The sequence below is a fragment of the Dendropsophus ebraccatus genome, chromosome 15 (genome assembly GCF_027789765.1).
Source record: "Dendropsophus ebraccatus isolate aDenEbr1 chromosome 15, aDenEbr1.pat, whole genome shotgun sequence".
In the NCBI taxonomy this organism is placed as follows: Eukaryota; Metazoa; Chordata; class Amphibia; order Anura; family Hylidae; genus Dendropsophus; species Dendropsophus ebraccatus.
Window position 1 is genome coordinate 2,046,343 of NC_091468.1, and position 18,660 is coordinate 2,065,002.

Below are 18,660 nucleotides of genomic sequence, written 5' to 3' on the forward strand. Positions count from 1 at the left end.
AAACTGATGGACATGGTGCGGCTGGTACTCCCTGTCTCAGTATACGGTATATACCCCTGCAGTGAGGCAGGGATCTCCTCGGGGTATAGACGTGATGTTATGTGTGTATATAGATATATATTTATACAGTTGGCATCCTGGCGTCCTGCAGGCTTTGGCTCTGGTCCTCTAGCTGTAGGCGGCAGCCTCCTGGCACCAGAACCGCCATTTATGATGATTGTAGAGAACAGGATCTGTCCAAAGATCAAACTCCAGAGACCTGAGCCGGAGGAACGGGACAGACAGCCCGAAGGAGGTAATGGGGGATACAGGGGCCCTCACTACATACTGGGGCCCTCACTACATACATGAGGATACAGGGGCCACACTACATACTGGGGCCCTCACTACATACATGAGGATACAGGGGCCACACTACATACATGAGGATAGAGGGGCCACACTACATACATGAGGATACAGGGGCCCTCACTACATACATGAGGATACAGGGGCCACACTACATACATGAGGATACAGGGGCCACACTACATACATGAGAATACAGGGGCCACACTACATACATGAGGATACAGGGCCCACACTACATACATGAGGATAGAGGGGCCACACTACATACATGAGGATACAGGGCCCACACTACATACATGAGGATACAGGGGCCACACTACATACATGAGGATACAGGGGCCACACTACATACTGGGGCCCACACTACCTACATGAGGATACAGGGGCCACACTACATACTGGGGCCCTCACTACATACATGAGGATACAGGGGCCCTCACTACATACATGAGGAAACAGGGGCCAAACTAAATACAGGGGCCCTCACTACATACATGAGGATACAGGGGCCCTCACTACATACATGAGGAAACAGGGGCCAAACTAAATACAGGGGCCCTCACTACATACATGAGGATACAGGGGCCACACTACATACTGGGGCCCTCACTACATACATGAGGATACAGGGGCCCTCACTATATACATGAGGATACAGGGGCCACACTACATACTGGGGCCCTCACTACATACATGAGGATACAGGGGCCACACTACATACATGAGGATAGAGGGGCCACACTACATACTGGGGCCCACACTACATACATGAGGATACAGGGGCCACACTACATACTGGGGCCCTCACTACATACATAAGGATACAGGGGCCCTCACTACATACATGAGGATAGAGGGGCCACACTACATACTGGGGCCCACACTACATACATGAGGATACAGGGGCCACACTACATACATGAGGATAGAGGGGCCACACTACATACTGGGGCCCACACTACATACATGAGGATACAGGGGCCACACTACATACTGGGGCCCTCCCTACATACATGAGGATACAGGGGCCCTCACTACATACATGAGGATACAGGGGCCCTCACTACATACATGAGGATACAGGGGCCACACTACATACTGGGGCCCTCACTACATACATGAGGATACAGGGGCCCTCACTACATACATGAGGATACAGGGGCCCTCACTACATACATGAGGATACAGGGGCCACACTACATACAGGGGCCCTCACTACATACATGAGGATACAGGGGCCACACTACATACAGGGGCCCTCACTACATACATGAGTATACAGGGGCCACACTACATACATGAGGATACAGGGGCTACACCACCGTGTGGCCCCTGTATCCTTATGTATGTAGTGTGGCCCCTGTATCCTCATGTATGTAGTGTGGCCCCTGTATCCTCATGTATGTAGTGTGGCCCCTGTATCCTCATGTATGTAGTGTGGCCCCTGTATCCTCATGTATGTAGTGTGGCCCCTGTATCCTCATGTATGTAGTGTGGCCCTGTATTCTCATGTATGTAGTGTGGCCCCTGTATCCTCATGTATGTAGTGTGGCCCCTGTATCCTCATGTATGTAGTGTGGCCCCTGTATCCTCATGTATGTAGTGTGGCCCCTGTATCCTCATGTATGTAGTGTGGCCCCTGTATCCTCATGTATGTAGTGTGGCCCCTGTATCCTCATGTATGTAGTGTGGCCCCTGTATCCTCATGTATGTAGTGTGGCCCCTGTATCCTCATGTATGTAGTGTGGCCCCGTATTGTTATAGGTTGAGGAATAGACACTGCCCATGCTGCCCTCTACTGGCCGGCCGTCTTAGTACACATACTGGGAGGCTGCTTACACTTCCTTTCCTCTATCTATGCTGCCATCTAGCGGCTGGCAGTATCTATACATCCTTTCACTCATTGGTCTCTCTGTACAGAAATCATCTCTATCGTCTCTGTATTGGTCCGTTAATTGTTTTCTCCCCGGGAAACTGTCTTCCTGTTCTATAGTTCCGCTTCCGTGGAGTGCACTTCCTGGCTGAGGTGAGAAGTTCCTGTCATGTCTGTGCATTATACTGTCGTCCCCGGTACAGAGAGCAGGAGGGATAGGCGGCGGCACCGGGAGATACTGTAATAGACAGAGGAGGGATATTGTGTCATATACTGGAGCTATTATAGTGTACAGCAGATAATATAATGTACAGGACACAATATAATGTACAGAGGAGGGTTATTATTTCATATACTGGATTATTATAATGTACAGCAGATAATACAATGTACAGGACACAATATAATATATAGGATACTATATAATATACAGGATATAATATACAGGACACAATATAATGTACAGAGGAGGATTATTATGTCATATACTGGAGTTATTATAATGTACAGGATATAATATAATATACAGGACAATATAATATACAGGACACAATATAATATATAGGACACAATATAATGTACAGAGGAGGGGGATGTGATATACACAGGAGTTATAGTGTACAGCAGATAATATAATGTACAGGACACAATATAATATACAGGACACAATATAATATACAGGACACAATATAATATACAGGATATAATATAATGTACAGGATACAATATAATATACAGGATACAATATAATATACAGGACACAATATAATGTACAGATGAGGGGGATGTGATATACACAGGAGTTATAGTGTACAGCAGATAATATAATGTACAGGATATAATATAATATACAGGACACAATATAATATATAGGATACAATATAATATACAGGATATAATATAATGTACAGGATATAATATACAGGACACAATATAATGTACAGAGGAGGGTTATTATGTCATATACTGGAGTTATTATAATGTACAGGATATAATATAATATACAGGACACAATATAATGTACAGGGCACAATATAATATACAGGACACAATATAATGTACAGAGGAGGGGGATGTGATATACACAGGAGTTATAGTGTACAGTAGATAATATAATGTACAGGACACAATATAATATATAGGATACAATATAATATACAGGGCACAATATAATGTACAGAGGAGGGGGATGTGATATACACAGGAGTTATAGTGTACAGTAGATAATATAATGTACATTACACAATATAATATATAGGATATAATATACAGGACACAATATAATATACAGCAGATAATATAATGTACAGGACACAATATAATGGACAGGATGTGTAATGTCAGCTATAGTGCTAGTGATGGGATGTGTATCAGTGGTAGTGCTAGTGAGGGGATGTGTAATGTCAGTGGTAGTGCTAGTGATGGGATGTGTAATGTCAGTGGTAGTGCTAGTGAGGGGATGTGTAATGTCAGTGGTAGTGCTAGTGATGGGATGTGTAATGTCAGTGGTAGTGCTAGCGAGGGGATGTGTAATGTCAGTGGTAGTGCTAGTGATGGGATGTGTAATGTCAGTGGTAGTGCTAGTGATGGGATGTGTAATGTCAGTGGTAGTGCTAGTGATGGGATGTGTAATGTCAGTGGTAGTGCTAGTGATGGGATGTGTAATGTCAGTGGTAGTGCTAGTGAGGGGATGTGTAATGTCAGTGGTAGTGCTAGTGATGGGATGTGTAATGTCAGTGGTAGTGCTAGTGATGGGATGTGTAATGTCAGTGGTAGTGCTAGTGATGGGATGTGTAATGTCAGTGGTAGTGCTAGTGATGGGATGTGTAATGTCAGTGGTAGTGCTAGTGACGGGATGTGTAATATCAGTGGTAGTGCTAGTGATTGGATGTGTATCAGTGGTAGTGCTAGTGATGGGATGTGTAATGTCTTGTCAGTGGTAGTGCTAGTGAAAGGATGTGTAATGTCAGTGGTAGTGCTAGTGAGGGGATGTGTAATGTCAGTGGTAGTGCTAGTGATGGGATGTGTAATGTCAGTGGTAGTGCTAGTGACAGGATGTGTAATGTCAGTGGTAGTGCTAGTGATGGGATGTGTATCAGTGGTAGTGCTAGTGATGGGATGTGTAATGTCAGTGGTAGTGCTAGTGATGGGATGTGTATCAGTGGTAGTGCTAGTGACGGGATGTGTAATGTCAGTGGTAGTGCTAGTGACGGGATGTGTAATGTCAGTGGTAGTGCTAGCGAGGGGATGTGTAATGTCAGTGGTAGTGCTAGTGACGGGATGTGTAATGTCAGCTGTAGTGCTAGTGACAGGATGTGTAATGTCAGTGGTAGTGCTAGAGATGGGATGTGTATCAGTGGTAGTGCTAGTGATGGGATGTGTAATGTCAGTGGTAGTGCTAGTGACGGGATGTGTAATGTCAGCTGTAGTGCTAGTGATGGGATGTGTAATGTCAGTGGTAGTGCTAGTGACGGGATGTGTAATGTCAGTGGTAGTGCTAGTGATGGGATGTGTAATGTCAGTGGTAGTGCTAGTGACGGGATGTGTAATGTCAGCTGTAGTGCTAGTGATGGGATGTGTATCAGTGGTAGTGCTAGTGACGGGATGTGTAATGTCAGTGGTAGTGCTAGTGATGGGATGTGTATTGTCAGTGGTAGTGCTAGCGAGGGGATGTGTAATGTCAGCTGTAGTGCTAGTGATGGGATGTGTATTGTCAGTGGTAGTGCTAGCGAGGGGATGTGTAATGTCAGCTGTAGTGCTAGTGATGGAATGTGTAATGTCAGTGGTAGTGCTAGTGAGGGGATGTGTAATGTCAGTGGTAGTGCTAGTGATGGGATGTGTAATGTCAGTGGTAGTGCTAGTGATGGGATGTGTAATGTCAGTGGTAGTGCTAGTGAGGGGATGTGTAATGACAGCTGTAGTGCTAGTGACAGGATGTGTAATGACAGCTGTAGTGCTAGTGATGGGATGTGTATTGTCAGTGGTAGTGCTAGTGATGGGATGTGTAATGTCAGTGGTAGTGCTAGTGACGGGATGTGTAATGTCAGTGGTAGTGCTAGTGATGGGATGTGTAATGTCAGTGGTAGTGCTAGTGACGGGATGTGTAATGTCAGCTGTAGTGCTAGTGATGGGATGTGTATCAGTGGTAGTGCTAGTGACGGGATGTGTAATGTCAGTGGTAGTGCTAGTGATGGGATGTGTAATGTCAGTGGTAGTGCTAGTGACGGGATGTGTAATGTCAGTGGTAGTGCTAGTGACGGGATGTGTAATGTCAGTGGTAGTGCTAGTGACGGGATGTGTAATGTCAGCTGTAGTGCTAGTGATGGGATGTGTAATGTCAGTGGTAGTGCTAGTGACGGGATGTGTATCAGTGGTAGTGCTAGTGACGGGATGTGTAATGTCAGTGGTAGTGCTAGCGAGGGGATGTGTAATGTCAGCTGTAGTGCTAGTGATGGGATGTGTATTGTCAGTGGTAGTGCTAGTGATGGAATGTGTAATGTCAGTGGTAGTGCTAGTGACGGGATGTGTAATGTCAGCTGTAGTGCTAGTGACAGGATGTGTAATGACAGCTGTAGTGCTAGTGATGGGATGTGTATTGTCAGTGGTAGTGCTAGTGATGGGATGTGTAATGTCAGTGGTAGTGCTAGTGACGGGATGTGTAATGTCAGTGGTAGTGCTAGTGATGGGATGTGTAATGTCAGTGGTAGTGCTAGTGATGGGATGTGTAATGTCAGTGGTAGTGCTAGTGACGGGATGTGTAATGTCAGTGGTAGTGCTAGTGACGGGATGTGTAATGTCAGTGGTAGTGCTAGTGACGGGATGTGTAATGTCAGTGGTAGTGCTAGTCATGGGATGTGTAATGTACAGGAAGTAATATACTAAAATGTACAGGAGGTAATATACTATAATGTACAGGATATAATGTACAGGAGGTAATATACTATAATGTACAGGATATAATGTACAGGAGGTTATATACTATAATGTACAGGATATAATGTACAGAAGGTAATATACTATAATGTACAGGATATAATGTACAGGAGGTAATATACTATTATGTACAGGATATAATATACAGGAGGTAATATACTATAATGTACAGGAGGTAATACACTATAATGTACAGGATATAATCTATAATGTACAGGAGGTAATATACTATAATGTACAGGAGGTAATATACTATAATGTACAGGATATAATGTATAGGAGGTAATATACTATAATGTACAGGATATAATCTATAATGTACAGGAGGTAATATACTATAATGTACAGGATATAATCTATAATGGACAGGAGGTAATATATTATAATGTACAGGAGGTAATATACTATAATGTACAGGATATAATGTACAGGAGGTTATATACTATAATGTACAGGATATAATCTATAATGTACAGGAGGTAATATACTATAATGTACAGGATATAATCTATAATGTACAGGAGGTAATATACTATAATGTACAGGATATAATGTATAGGAGGTAATATACTATAATGTACAGGATATAATCTATAATGTACAGGAGGTAATATACTATAATGTACAGGATATAATCTATAATGTACAGGAGGTAATATATTATAATGTACAGGAGGTAATATACTATAATGTACAGGATATAATGTACAGGAGGTTATATACTATAATGTACAGGATATAATGTACAGGAGGTAATATACTATTATGTACAGGATATAATGTACAGGAGGTAATATACTATTATGTACAGGATATAATGTACAGGAGGTAATATACTATAATGTACAGGATATAATCTATAATGTACAGGAGGTATTATACTATTATGTACAGGAGGTAATATACTATAATATACAGCATATATTATAACATCTTGGAGGGACAGTCCTGATGCCCGTTGTCTCTGGTGCAGGGTCCGGTGCGCTGTGGAGGTAATGGAGGATGTCCTCGCCCGCCTCTGTGCAGCGTCCCCCTCAGACCCCCTGCCTGTCTGGGTCCGGGGACACCTTGGCGTTTGCTTCAATCAGCTCATCATCAGCTGCGTCCCCCATGTCCTCCTGGCTCTCAGCAGTGCCTGCCATGCCGGAGCCCCCAGGTGAGAAATCTGTGTGAGGTGAAAGAGAAACCATGTTCACAGGAGAGGAATGAGATGAAAGGGAGGCCATGTCAGTGGTAGTGCTAGCGAGGGGATGTGTAATGTCAGTGGTAGTGCTAGCGAGGGGATGTGTAATGTCAGTGGTAGTGCTAGCGAGGGGATGTGTAATGTCAGTGGTAGTGCTAGCGAGGGGATGTGTAATGTCAGTGGTAGTGCTAGTGATGGGATGTGTAATGTCAGCTGTAGTACTAGTGACGGGATGTGTAATGTCAGTGGTAGTGCTAGTGATGGGATGTGTAATGTCAGTGGTAGTGCTAGTGACGGGATGTGTAATGTCAGTGGTAGTGCTAGTGACGGGATGTGTAATGTCAGCTGTAGTGTTAGTGACGGGATGTGTAATGTCAGTGGTAGTGCTAGTGATGGGATGTGTAATGTCAGTGGTAGTGCTAGCGAGGGGATGTGTAATGTCAGTGGTAGTGCTAGTGAGGGGATGTGTAATGTCAGTGGTAGTGCTAGTGATGGGATGTGTAATGTCAGTGGTAGTGCTAGTGACGGGATGTGTAATGTCAGTGGTAGTGCTAGTGAGGGGATGTGTATCAGTGGTAGTGCTAGTGATGGGATGTGTAATGTCAGTGGTAGTGCTAGTGATGGGATGTGTAATGTCAGTGGTAGTGCTAGTGATGGGATGTGTAATGTCAGTGGTAGTGCTAGTGACGGGATGTGTAATGTCAGTGGTAGTGCTAGTGAGGGGATGTGTATCAGTGGTAGTGCTAGTGATGGGATGTGTAATGTCAGCTATAGTGCTAGTGATGGGATGTGTATCAGTGGTAGTGCTAGTGATAGGATGTGTAATGTCAGTGGTAGTGCTAGTGAGGGGATGTGTAATGTCAGTGGTAGTGCTAGTGATGGGATGTGTAATGTCAGTGGTAGTGCTAGTGACAGGATGTGTAATGTCATCTGTAGTGCTAGTGACAGGATGTGTAATGTCAGCTGTAGTGCTAGTGACGGGATGTGTAATGTCAGCTGTAGTGTTAGTGACGGGATGTGTAATGTCAGTGGTAGTGCTAGTGAGGGGATGTGTAATGTCAGTGGTAGTGCTAGTGAGGGGATGTCTAATGTCAGTGGTAGTGCTAATGACGGGATGTGTAATGTCAGTGGTAGTGCTAGTGACGGGATGTGTAATGTCAGTGGTAGTGCTAGTGATGGGATGTGTAATGTCAGTGGTAGTGCTAGTGACGGGATGTGTAATGTCAGTGGTAGTGCTAGTGATGGGATGTGTAATGTCAGCTATAGTGCTAGTGATGGGATGTGTATCAGTGGTAGTGCTAGTGAGGGGATGTGTAATGACAGCTGTAGTGCTAGTGACAGGATGTGTAATGACAGCTGTAGTGCTAGTGATGGGATGTGTAATGTCAGTGGTAGTGCTAGTGACGGGATGTGTAATGTCAGTGGTAGTGCTAGCGAGGGGATGTGTAATGTCAGCTGTAGTGCTAGCAAGGGGATGTGTAATGTCAGTGGTAGTGCTAGTGATGGGATGTGTAATGTCAGTGGTAGTGCTAGCGAGGGGATGTGTAATGTCAGTGGTAGTGCTAGCGAGGGGATGTGTAATGTCAGTGGTAGTGCTAGTGATGGGATGTGTAATGTCAGTGGTAGTGCTAGCGAGGGGATGTGTAATGTCAGTGGTAGTGCTAGTGATGGGATGTGTAATGTCAGTGGTAGTGCTAGTGATGGGATGTGTAATGTCAGTGGTAGTGCTAGTGACGGGATGTGTAATGTCAGTGGTAGTGCTAGTGACGGGATGTGTAATGTCAGTGGTAGTGCTAGTGATGGGATGTGTATCAGTGGTAGTGCTAGTGAGGGGATGTGTAATGACAGCTGTAGTGCTAGTGACAGGATGTGTAATGACAGCTGTAGTACTAGTGAGGGGATGTGTAATGACAGCTGTAGTGCTAGTGATGGGATGTGTAATGTCAGTGGTAGTGCTAGTGAGGGGATGTGTAATGACAGCTGTAGTGCTAGTGATGGGATGTGTAATGTCAGTGGTAGTGCTAGTGACGGGATGTGTAATGTCAGCTGTAGTGCTAGTGATGGGATGTGTAATGTCAGTGGTAGTGCTAGTGAGGGGATGTGTAATGACAGCTGTAGTGCTAGTGACAGAATGTGTAATGACAGCTGTAGTGCTAGTGATGGGATGTGTAATGTCAGTGGTAGTGCTAGTGACGGGATATGTGATGCCAGTGGTAGTGCTAGTGATGGGATGTGTAATGTCAGTGGTAGTGCTAGTGATGGGATGTGTAATGTCAGTGGTAGTGCTAGCGAGGGGATGTGTAATGTCAGCTGTAGTGCTAGCGAGGGGATGTGTAATGTCAGTGGTAGTGCTAGCGAGGGGATGTGTAATGTCAGCTGTAGTGCTAGCGAGGGGATGTGTAATGTCAGTGGTAGTGCTAGTGACGGGATGTGTAATGTCAGTGGTAGTGCTAGTGACGGGATGTGTAATGTCAGTGGTAGTGCTAGCGAGGGGATGTGTAATGTCAGTGGTAGTGCTAGTGATGGGATGTGTAATGTCAGTGGTAGTGCTAGTGATGGGATGTGTAATGTCAGTGGTAGTGCTAGTGATGGGATGTGTAATGTCAGTGGTAGTGCTAGTGATGGGATGTGTAATGTCAGTGGTAGTGCTAGTGATGGGATGTGTAATGTCAGTGGTAGTGCTAGTGATGGGATGTGTAATGTCAGTGGTAGTGCTAGTGATGGGATGTGTAATGTCAGTGGTAGTGCTAGCGAGGGGATGTGTAATGTCAGCTGTAGTACTAGCGAGGGGATGTGTAATGTCAGTGGTAGTGCTAGCGAGGGGATGTGTAATGTCAGCTGTAGTGCTAGCGAGGGGATGTGTAATGTCAGTGGTAGTGCTAGTGACGGGATGTGTAATGTCAGTGGTAGTGCTAGTGACGGGATGTGTAGTGTCAGTGCTAGTGACGGGATGTGTAATGTAAGTCTCTTGGTTGGTGACTGGATATGTGATGCCAGTGTTGGTGACAGGTTGTGTGATGTTGTTAATGGGTTGTGTTGTGTTGGTGACTGATTGTGTGATGTCGGTGTTGGTGACGGGTTGTGTAATGTTGGTGACTGATTCTGTGATGTCGGTGTTGGTGACTGGTTGTGCGATGTCAGTGACAGGTTGTGCGATGTCGGTGTTGGTGACGGGTTGTGTAACTTTGGTGACAGGTTGTGTAATGTCTGTGTTGGTATCGGGTTTTGTTATTTTGGTCACTGGTTGTGTTATGTTGGTGACTGGTAGTGTGATGTCGGTGACGGGTTGTGGGATGTTGGTAACGCTTCGTGTCATATCGGTGTTGGTGACTGGTTGTGTGATGTCAGTCTCTTGTTGGTGACTGAATGTGTGATGTCAGTGTGGGTAATGGGTTTTGTGATGTTGATGACAGGTTGTGTGATGTCAGTCTCTTGTTGCTGACTGGTTGTGTGATGTCAGTCTCTTGTTGGTGACTGGTTGTGTGATGTCAGTCTCTTGTTGGTGATTGGTTGTGTGTTGGTGACTTTTTGTGTGATGTTGGTGACTGGTTGTGTGATGGTGACTGGTTGTGTGATGGTGACTGGTTGTGTGATGTCGGTGACTGGTTGTGTGATGGTGACTGGTTGTGTGATGTTGGTGACTGGTTGTGTGATGTTGGTGACTGGTTGTGTGATGTTGGTGACTGGTTGTGTGATGGTGACTGGTTGTGTGATGTTGGTGACTGGTTGTGTGATGGTGACTGGTTGTGTGATGGTGACTGGATGTGAGAAGGAGAGACCCATGCAGGATCAGCGGAGCAGATATTCCCCCTTTCATGCCAACGCTGGTGTAGAGAATAGGAAGGATAACAGCGTGCAAGTGTGATGACTTAAAGTGTGACGAATCCTGCACTTCTTCACTAACAAGGGGGTTCATTCAATGCAAGGCGTTCCGGCCCTACTGATAAGAGAGAGGACCTTTCTCAAGCATAAACCCCCATCACAATATTTGAGGATGAGGAGTCTGTAATTGGCAGCTGACTGCCGGGTTACCTGGCTCACCTCCTAGGAAGATTGTAGTACAACAAGTCCCATAAGTCCATAGATAAACAGATACATATTGGATATTAAACATCCAATCATTTATAACTAGTGTTGTATCAGCCGCCATCTATGTATATAGGGTCAGGCTGACTCAGATGGCCGATAGCACTGATCTATGCCATGGCACAGCACGTCAGCAAATGACGTCTATTCATTGCATGTTTTACTGTGCAATATAAGTTTGTTTTTTTCTTAAGTGCAATTAAGGTTTAATATACCCCCTTGCCCATTATAAAACTAAATAAACATTATATATCGTAGTGTGCGGAATCGTCCATTCTATTAAAATAGAACATTATTGTTCCCGCATGGTGAACGGCGTAAACTGAAATAAAAAAAACACCAGGATTGCTGATTTTTTTAAATTATATATCCGAAAAAAATAATAAAAAGTGATAAAAAAAATTTTTGTTACACCAATATGATATTAATAAAAACTATAGATCATGGCGCATAAAATGACCCCAAGCAGCCCTGTAGGTGGAGAAGTAGCAGCGCTCTGGCTCTTAGAAGATGGCAGTAATGTGAGGCGGACATCCAGGCATGTAATCGGCTGCTATGGATAATAGTGGCAGAGGCTATAACCACACAGAATGTAGGAAAAGAAGAGATTTATTACAGGAGATGATACTTCGCTGCAGGTACAGATGCTACAGGTGCAGAGTTGTTTCATCCACAATTATATTATACTCCAATATACGCCCATTCCCCTCAATGGCCACCAGGGTGCTGGGAACCTTCCTTCCATGGTCCCAGCTGAGGCTGACTAGACGCTACATACCCCCGGCTCTTATAATAGGTCTGGGTGGGGGGATGTGCTTCTATGTAGACACTGATCACCATGGAAGTTTCTCCGGCCTTGTACATATTATCAGGCACAATGGGCGCACGGTTTTACACCTACAACTACAAGGTTGGGGAGGTTTATGGCCGGACAGTTGATACTGGTGTGACAATTACACAAGGGAATGGGTATACACATACAACTACAATGAATATCAACCACATAGCTTACAAGGCCAGCTAATCAGTATATACATATACACAAGACATTACAACAAAACATTCTCTGTAATTTTCTGAAATTCGGTTACACAGCATCAATGGGCTCGGTCTTGAAGGGGTTAAATAATGCTTCCGGATAACCTTTTTTAATGAATCTTCTTTCTAGAATCTGTGCTTGTGAAGTCTTCATTTTAACCCCTTCGGGACCAGGCTAATTTTCGTTTTTGCGTTTTCGGTTTTTCCTCCTTGTGTATATAAGGCCATACATACATAGCACTTGCATTTTTCAACCTAGAGACCCACATGAGCCCTTATCCTTATTTTTTGCGTCACTAATTGTACTTCCCAATGACGGCTGAATTTTACCATAAATTACACTGCGAAACCAGAAAAAAATTCTAAGTGTGGTGAAATTGAAAAAAAAAAAAGCATTTCTTTTATTTGGGGGAATGTGTTTTTACGCCATTCGCCCTGGGGTAAAACTGACTTGTTATATATGTTCCTCAAGTCGTTACGATTACTATGATATATAACATGTATAACTTATATTGGATCTGATGGCCTGAAAAAAATTCAAACCATTGTTACCAAATATACGTTCCTTACAATCTCTCCATTCCCGGGGTTATAGCGCTTTTATCCTTTGGTCTATGGGGCTGGGGGAGGTGACAGTTTTTGCGCCATGATGTGATCTTTCTATCGGTACCTTGATTGCCCATATACGACTTTGATCGCTTTTTGATGCGACCAAAAATGCGCAATTTTGCACTTTGGGATTTTTTTGCGCAGTTTACCGAGCGAGATCAGGAATGTGATTAATTAATAGTTCGGGCGATTACGTGCGCGGCGATAGCAAACATGTTTGTTTATTTATTTACTTTTATTTAAAACCTGGGAAAAGGGGGGTGATTCAGACTTTTATTAAGGGAGGGGGCTTTTTACTAATGACAACACTTTTTTTTTTTACACATATACTAGAAGCCCCCCTGGGGTTAGAGTTATTCCCCCCTGGGGTTAGGGTTATTCCCCCCTGGGGTTAGGGTTATTCCCCCCTGGGGTTAGGGTTATTTCTCCCCCCCCCTGGGGTTAGGGTTATTCCCCCTAGAGGACTTCTAGTATATACACTTTGATCTCTCATTGAGATCTTTGCTGTATAAATATACAGCAAAGATCAATGAGATCAGCACTCGTTTGCTTTCGGCTGCAGTCAAAAACAAACGAGTGCCGAGTCGGGGACGGCGCCATCTTTGGAGATGTCCCCGGCCGGCAGCAGTAACGGAGATCGCTCCTCCGGGACAACATAGTACAGAAAGGCAACCCTTCAGAAGAGGAGGGGTACGCTGCAGTAAAGACAGTAAACCAGTAGAAAGCAGCTGTCATGTTTGACAGCTGCATCTGATTACTGTATTAGCGGGCACGGCGATCGGACCGTGCCCCCTAATACCGGCGTTCCCGGGTTACAAGCGGCACCCGGGACCGCCGCGGTTCAGAGCCTCTTTAAGAAGGGAGGATTCTATCCATTCCATACGGAAGAGGTATACATGGTGTCACATGGTGTTGCATGGTGGGCGGAGCGGTTTATATCCAGCAGTGTAAATGGTTTTGCATAGAAGAGCATCTTCTTATCCCGCACTAGTCGTATGGAGGAGGTGTGAGGGTGCACATAAGCTGGAGATGAGTGGAGAGGAAGGCTTTAATCTGCTTCCAGAATGTCTGGATATGTTGGCAGGAGCACAGGCAGTGAAGGAGGTCGGGGTGAGGGGCACCACCCTTGGGGCAGGTATGGTCCATGGTGCTGCCTATAAGCGAGCCTCTGTGTGGGGATATGTTGGCGGGAGCACAGGCAGGGAAGGAGGTCGGGGTGAGGGGCACCACCCTTGGGGCAGGTATGATCCGTGCTGTTGCCTATAAGCGAGCCTCTGTGTGGGGATATGTTGGCGGGAGCACAGGCAGTGAAGGAGGTCGGGGTGAGGGGCACCACCCTTGGGGCAGGTATGGTCCATGGTGTTGCCTATAAGCGAGCCTCTGTGTGGGGATATGTTGGCGGGAGCACAGGCAGTGAAGGAGGTCGGGGTGAGGGGCACCACCCTTGGGGCAGGTATGGTCCATGGTGTTGCCCATAAGCGAGCCTCTGTGTGGGGATATGTTGGCAGGAGCACAGGCAGTGAAGGAGGTCGGGGTGAGGGGCACCACCCTTGGGGCAGGTATGGTCCATGGTGTTGCCCATAAGCGAGCCTCTGTGTGGGGATATGTTGGCAGGAGCACAGGCAGTGAAGGAGGTCGGGGTGAGGGGCACCACCCTTGGGGCAGGTATGGTCCATGGTGTTGCCTATAAGCGAGCCTCTGTGTGGGGATATGTTGGCAGGAGCACAGGCAGTGAAGGAGGTCGGGGTGAGGGGCACCACCCTTGGGGCAGGTATGGTCCGTGGTGCTGCCTATAAGCGAGTTTCTGTGTGGGGATATGTTGGCAGGAGCACAGGCAGGGAAGGAGGTCGGGGTGAGGGGCACCACCCTTGGGGCAGGTATGGTCCGTGGTGTTGCCCATAAGCGAGCCTCTGTGTGGGGATATGTTGGCGGGAGCACAGGCAGTGAAGGAGGTCGGGGTGAGGGGCACCACCCTTGGGGCAGGTATGGTCCATGGTGTTGCCTATAAGCGAGCCTCTGTGTGGGGATATGTTGGCAGGAGCACAGGCAGTGAAGGAGGTCGGGGTGAGGGGCACCACCCTTGGGGCAGGTATGGTCCATGGTGTTGCCTATAAGCGAGCCTCTGTGTGGGGATATGTTGGCAGGAGCACAGGCAGTGAAGGAGGTCGGGGTGAGGGGCACCACCCTTGGGGCAGGTATGGTCCATGGTGTTGCCTATAAGCGAGCCTCTGTGTGGGGATATGTTGGCAGGAGCACAGGCAGTGAAGGAGGTCGGGGTGAGGGGCACCACCCTTGGGGCAGGTATGGTCCGTGGTGTTTCCTATAAGCGAGCCTCTGTGTGGGGATATGTTGGCAGGAGCACAGGCAGTGAAGGAGGTCGGGGTGAGGGGCACCACCCTTGGGGCAGGTATGGTCCATGGTGTTGCCTATAAGCGAGCCTCTGTGTGGGGATATGTTGGCAGGAGCACAGGCAGTGAAGGAGGTCGGGGTGAGGGGCACCACCCTTGGGGCAGGTATGGTCCATGGTGTTGCCTATAAGCGAGCCTCTGTGTGGGGATATGTTGGCAGGAGCACAGGCAGTGAAGGAGGTCGGGGTGAGGGGCACCACCCTTGGGGCAGGTATGGTCGGTGGTGTTTCCTATAAGCGAGCCTCTGTGTGGGGATATGTTGGCTCTATGAGCTATTTTGTATGACATCTCCCAGTAAAATGCTGAAGGGAAGTATTTGTTTGCAGTTTGGACGGCTTTTATGATGTCGTCCACTGTGACGTTGGGTACAACCAAAGTCCAGTATGAAATGCCTGACTCTACACTTTGGTAGGAGTATTTCGAGGTCAGCCACCGGTAGGATTTGGTGATCTGCTTATCTTCCAGCTGTGAGGTGGAGTTCAGGTTTAAGAAGGGGTCTGACCAGTCTTTGTCTGAGGAATTCTGTAAGGTTTTGTTGATACAGCTGTAGGCTTGGAGGTAGTGGAAGGGATGGGGGCCCACCACATCATGTTCACTGAAGGTGTATGGGCGTTTGCTGGTTGTGTTGACCATGGTTTCCTTACGATTTAATCCCCCACTCTGCCATCTACGGAAAATTGCTTTGGTGGAAGTTGAGGTTGTTTGTCAGTTTTAATAACAGAGAGTGCTGGGGGTTAAGGGAGAGAATATGTCGGCTTTGGTCCGGGGTTCACCATTTTATGGACACTGCACAGTATGGAGCTTAGATATGGCTTGAGTAAGAAAGACAGAAATCTGGAAATATACTAGTGGTCCCAATAGTTTTTGGGGGGCTGTGGGATACAATCTGCTGTGGGCTGCACCAATACACGCTGTGATACCCCCTTCCAATGAGCAGTGAAGTTCTATGCAGGTGTACTACAAATCCCAGCAATCCAATGTAGTACACCAGGACCACCAGCCCCAAAATCATAAAAGAGTACACTGAGCAAACTTAGGGGGGTGTATGCAACACCTAATGCCCCCTTTCTGCCAGCAGCCGGTCACCACAGTGTGCTGGTGAAATCGCGGTAGCAGCACTACAACTCCCAGCCAGCAGTCTGTAGTAATAGTAATAATAAAAGGTCTGTGTGTTTGTATTGCTGGTATATACCCTGCCTACTGGAAGGCTATATCCTACACTGACACTCTCCCTGACCAGCAGCAGCTCTCTCCCTGATCTCTCACAGCATGCGTCTGAAGCCAGCACTGCCCCCGCCCAGTTTTATATGGCAGGGTCATCTGATCTGGCCAACCAATCGCTGCTATCGACATATATGGGTCCCACGTCATCGCAGGATGTACCAAAGAGTCTCCTGCATGTTTATTGGCTGAGAAATAGCGCCCAAACTTACAGGAAACGGGTGATGAGATTTTCTCGAGTATCGCGAGATGCTCGTCCGAGTAACGAGAACCATCGAGTACCCTAATACTCCATCCAGTACCCTAATACTCCATCCAGTACCCTAATACTCCATCCAGTACCAAGCTCGGACCAGCATGCTCGCTCATTACTAATATTCATTCATCCAAAAGGATTAGACAAACTCCAGATCCCAATAGGTAGACACATCTAACCCCACTGACACACAGGAACGTGTATGTACTTACAACTGACGGGAAGGGGTTAAAGAGGGCGCCAAAAGAAACGCCAGATCCCAACAGACAGACACATCTAACCCCACTGACACACAGGAACGTGTATGTACTTACAACTGACGAGAAGAGGTTAAAGAGGATGTACCACCAGGTTAGGGGTGGGCGATATTGGCCTAAATCAATATCGTGGTTGTAGCTGCGGTATTGATAATTGAGCAATAATTATGACACGCCCCTTTTTGCAAACCACACCCACTTGCCATGCCAAACGGGCAATATTTTGATTCAAAAAAGTAAAAAAAAAAAAACAACAACTCACTGAGCAGCAACCCAAGGCTGTGCCATTTAGTCCACTGTCATTATTATTATTATTAGTCATTTTTAGGGGGTCTCAGCAGAGACCTAGATACATACATACAGGGGGTTACATAGGAAAAGGGTTGTATAACTATAAAGGGGGCATATAGGGACGTATAGGGGGTCTATGACTGTCAAGGGGGGGCAGATAGGGGTGTATGACTATACGGGGGGAATAGGGGTGTATGACTATACAGGGGGAATAGGGGTGTATGACTATACAGGGGGGATAGGGGTGTATGACTATACAGGGGGGGATAGGGGTGTATAACTATACAGGGGGGGATAGGGGTGTATGACTATACAGGGGGGGATAGGGGTGTATGACTATACAGGGGGGATAGGGGTGTATGACTATACAGGGGGGATAGGGGTGTATGACTATACAGGGGGAATAGGGGTGTATGACTATACAGGGGGGGATAGGGGTGTATGACTATACAGGGGGAATAGGGGTGTATGACTATACAGGGGGGGATAGGGGTGTATGACTATACAGGGGGAATAGGGGTGTATGACTATACAGGGGGGGATAGGGGTGTATGACTATACAGGGGGAATAGGGGTGTATGACTATACAGGGGCGGATAGGGGTGTATGACTATACAGGGGCGGATAGGGGTGTATGACTATACAGGGGCGGATAGGGGTGTATGACTATACAGGGGCGGATAGGGGTGTATGACTATACAGGGGCGGATAGGGGTGTATGACTATACAGGGGGGGATAGGGGTGTATGACTATACGGGGGGGATAGGGGTGTATGACTATACAGGGGGGGATAGGGGTGTATGACTATACGGGGGGATAGGGGTGTATGACTATACAGGGGGGGGGGATAGGGGTGTATGACTATACGGGGGGATAGGGGTGTATGACTATACAGGGGGGGATAGGGGTGTATGACTATACAGGAGGGGGGATAGGGGTGTATGACTATACAGGAGGGGGGATAGGGGTGTATGACTATACAGGAGGGGGGATAGGGGTGTATGACTATACGGGGGGGGGGGGGTAGGGGTGTATGACTATATGGGGGGAATAGGGGTGTATGACTATACAGGGGGCGGATAGGGGTGTATGACTATACAGGGGGGGATAGGGGTGTATGACTATACAGGGGCGGATAGGGGTGTATGACTAT

The 18,660-nt window shown here is 46.5% G+C and overlaps 1 protein-coding gene across 5 annotated transcripts in view; it reads left to right on the forward strand.

Moving 5' to 3' along the window:
* Window positions 1-234: 234 nt before the first annotated feature.
* The window catches only part of ABCC10 (ATP binding cassette subfamily C member 10), a 71,727-nt gene continuing 53,301 nt past the window's right edge, over window positions 235-18,660 (forward strand). For 2 of the 5 annotated variants that reach the window (XM_069954420.1, XM_069954424.1), the window contains exons 1-3: window positions 235-295; window positions 2,272-2,377; window positions 7,131-7,313. In XM_069954420.1, coding sequence (XP_069810521.1) covers window positions 7,153-7,313 — 161 coding nt within the window. In that variant the 5' untranslated portion in view covers window positions 235-295; window positions 2,272-2,377; window positions 7,131-7,152. Of the gene's footprint in view, window positions 296-2,097; window positions 2,378-7,130; window positions 7,314-18,660 lie in introns of those variants that run through there. The other 3 variants (XM_069954422.1, XM_069954423.1, XM_069954421.1) reach the window with 3 other exon arrangements.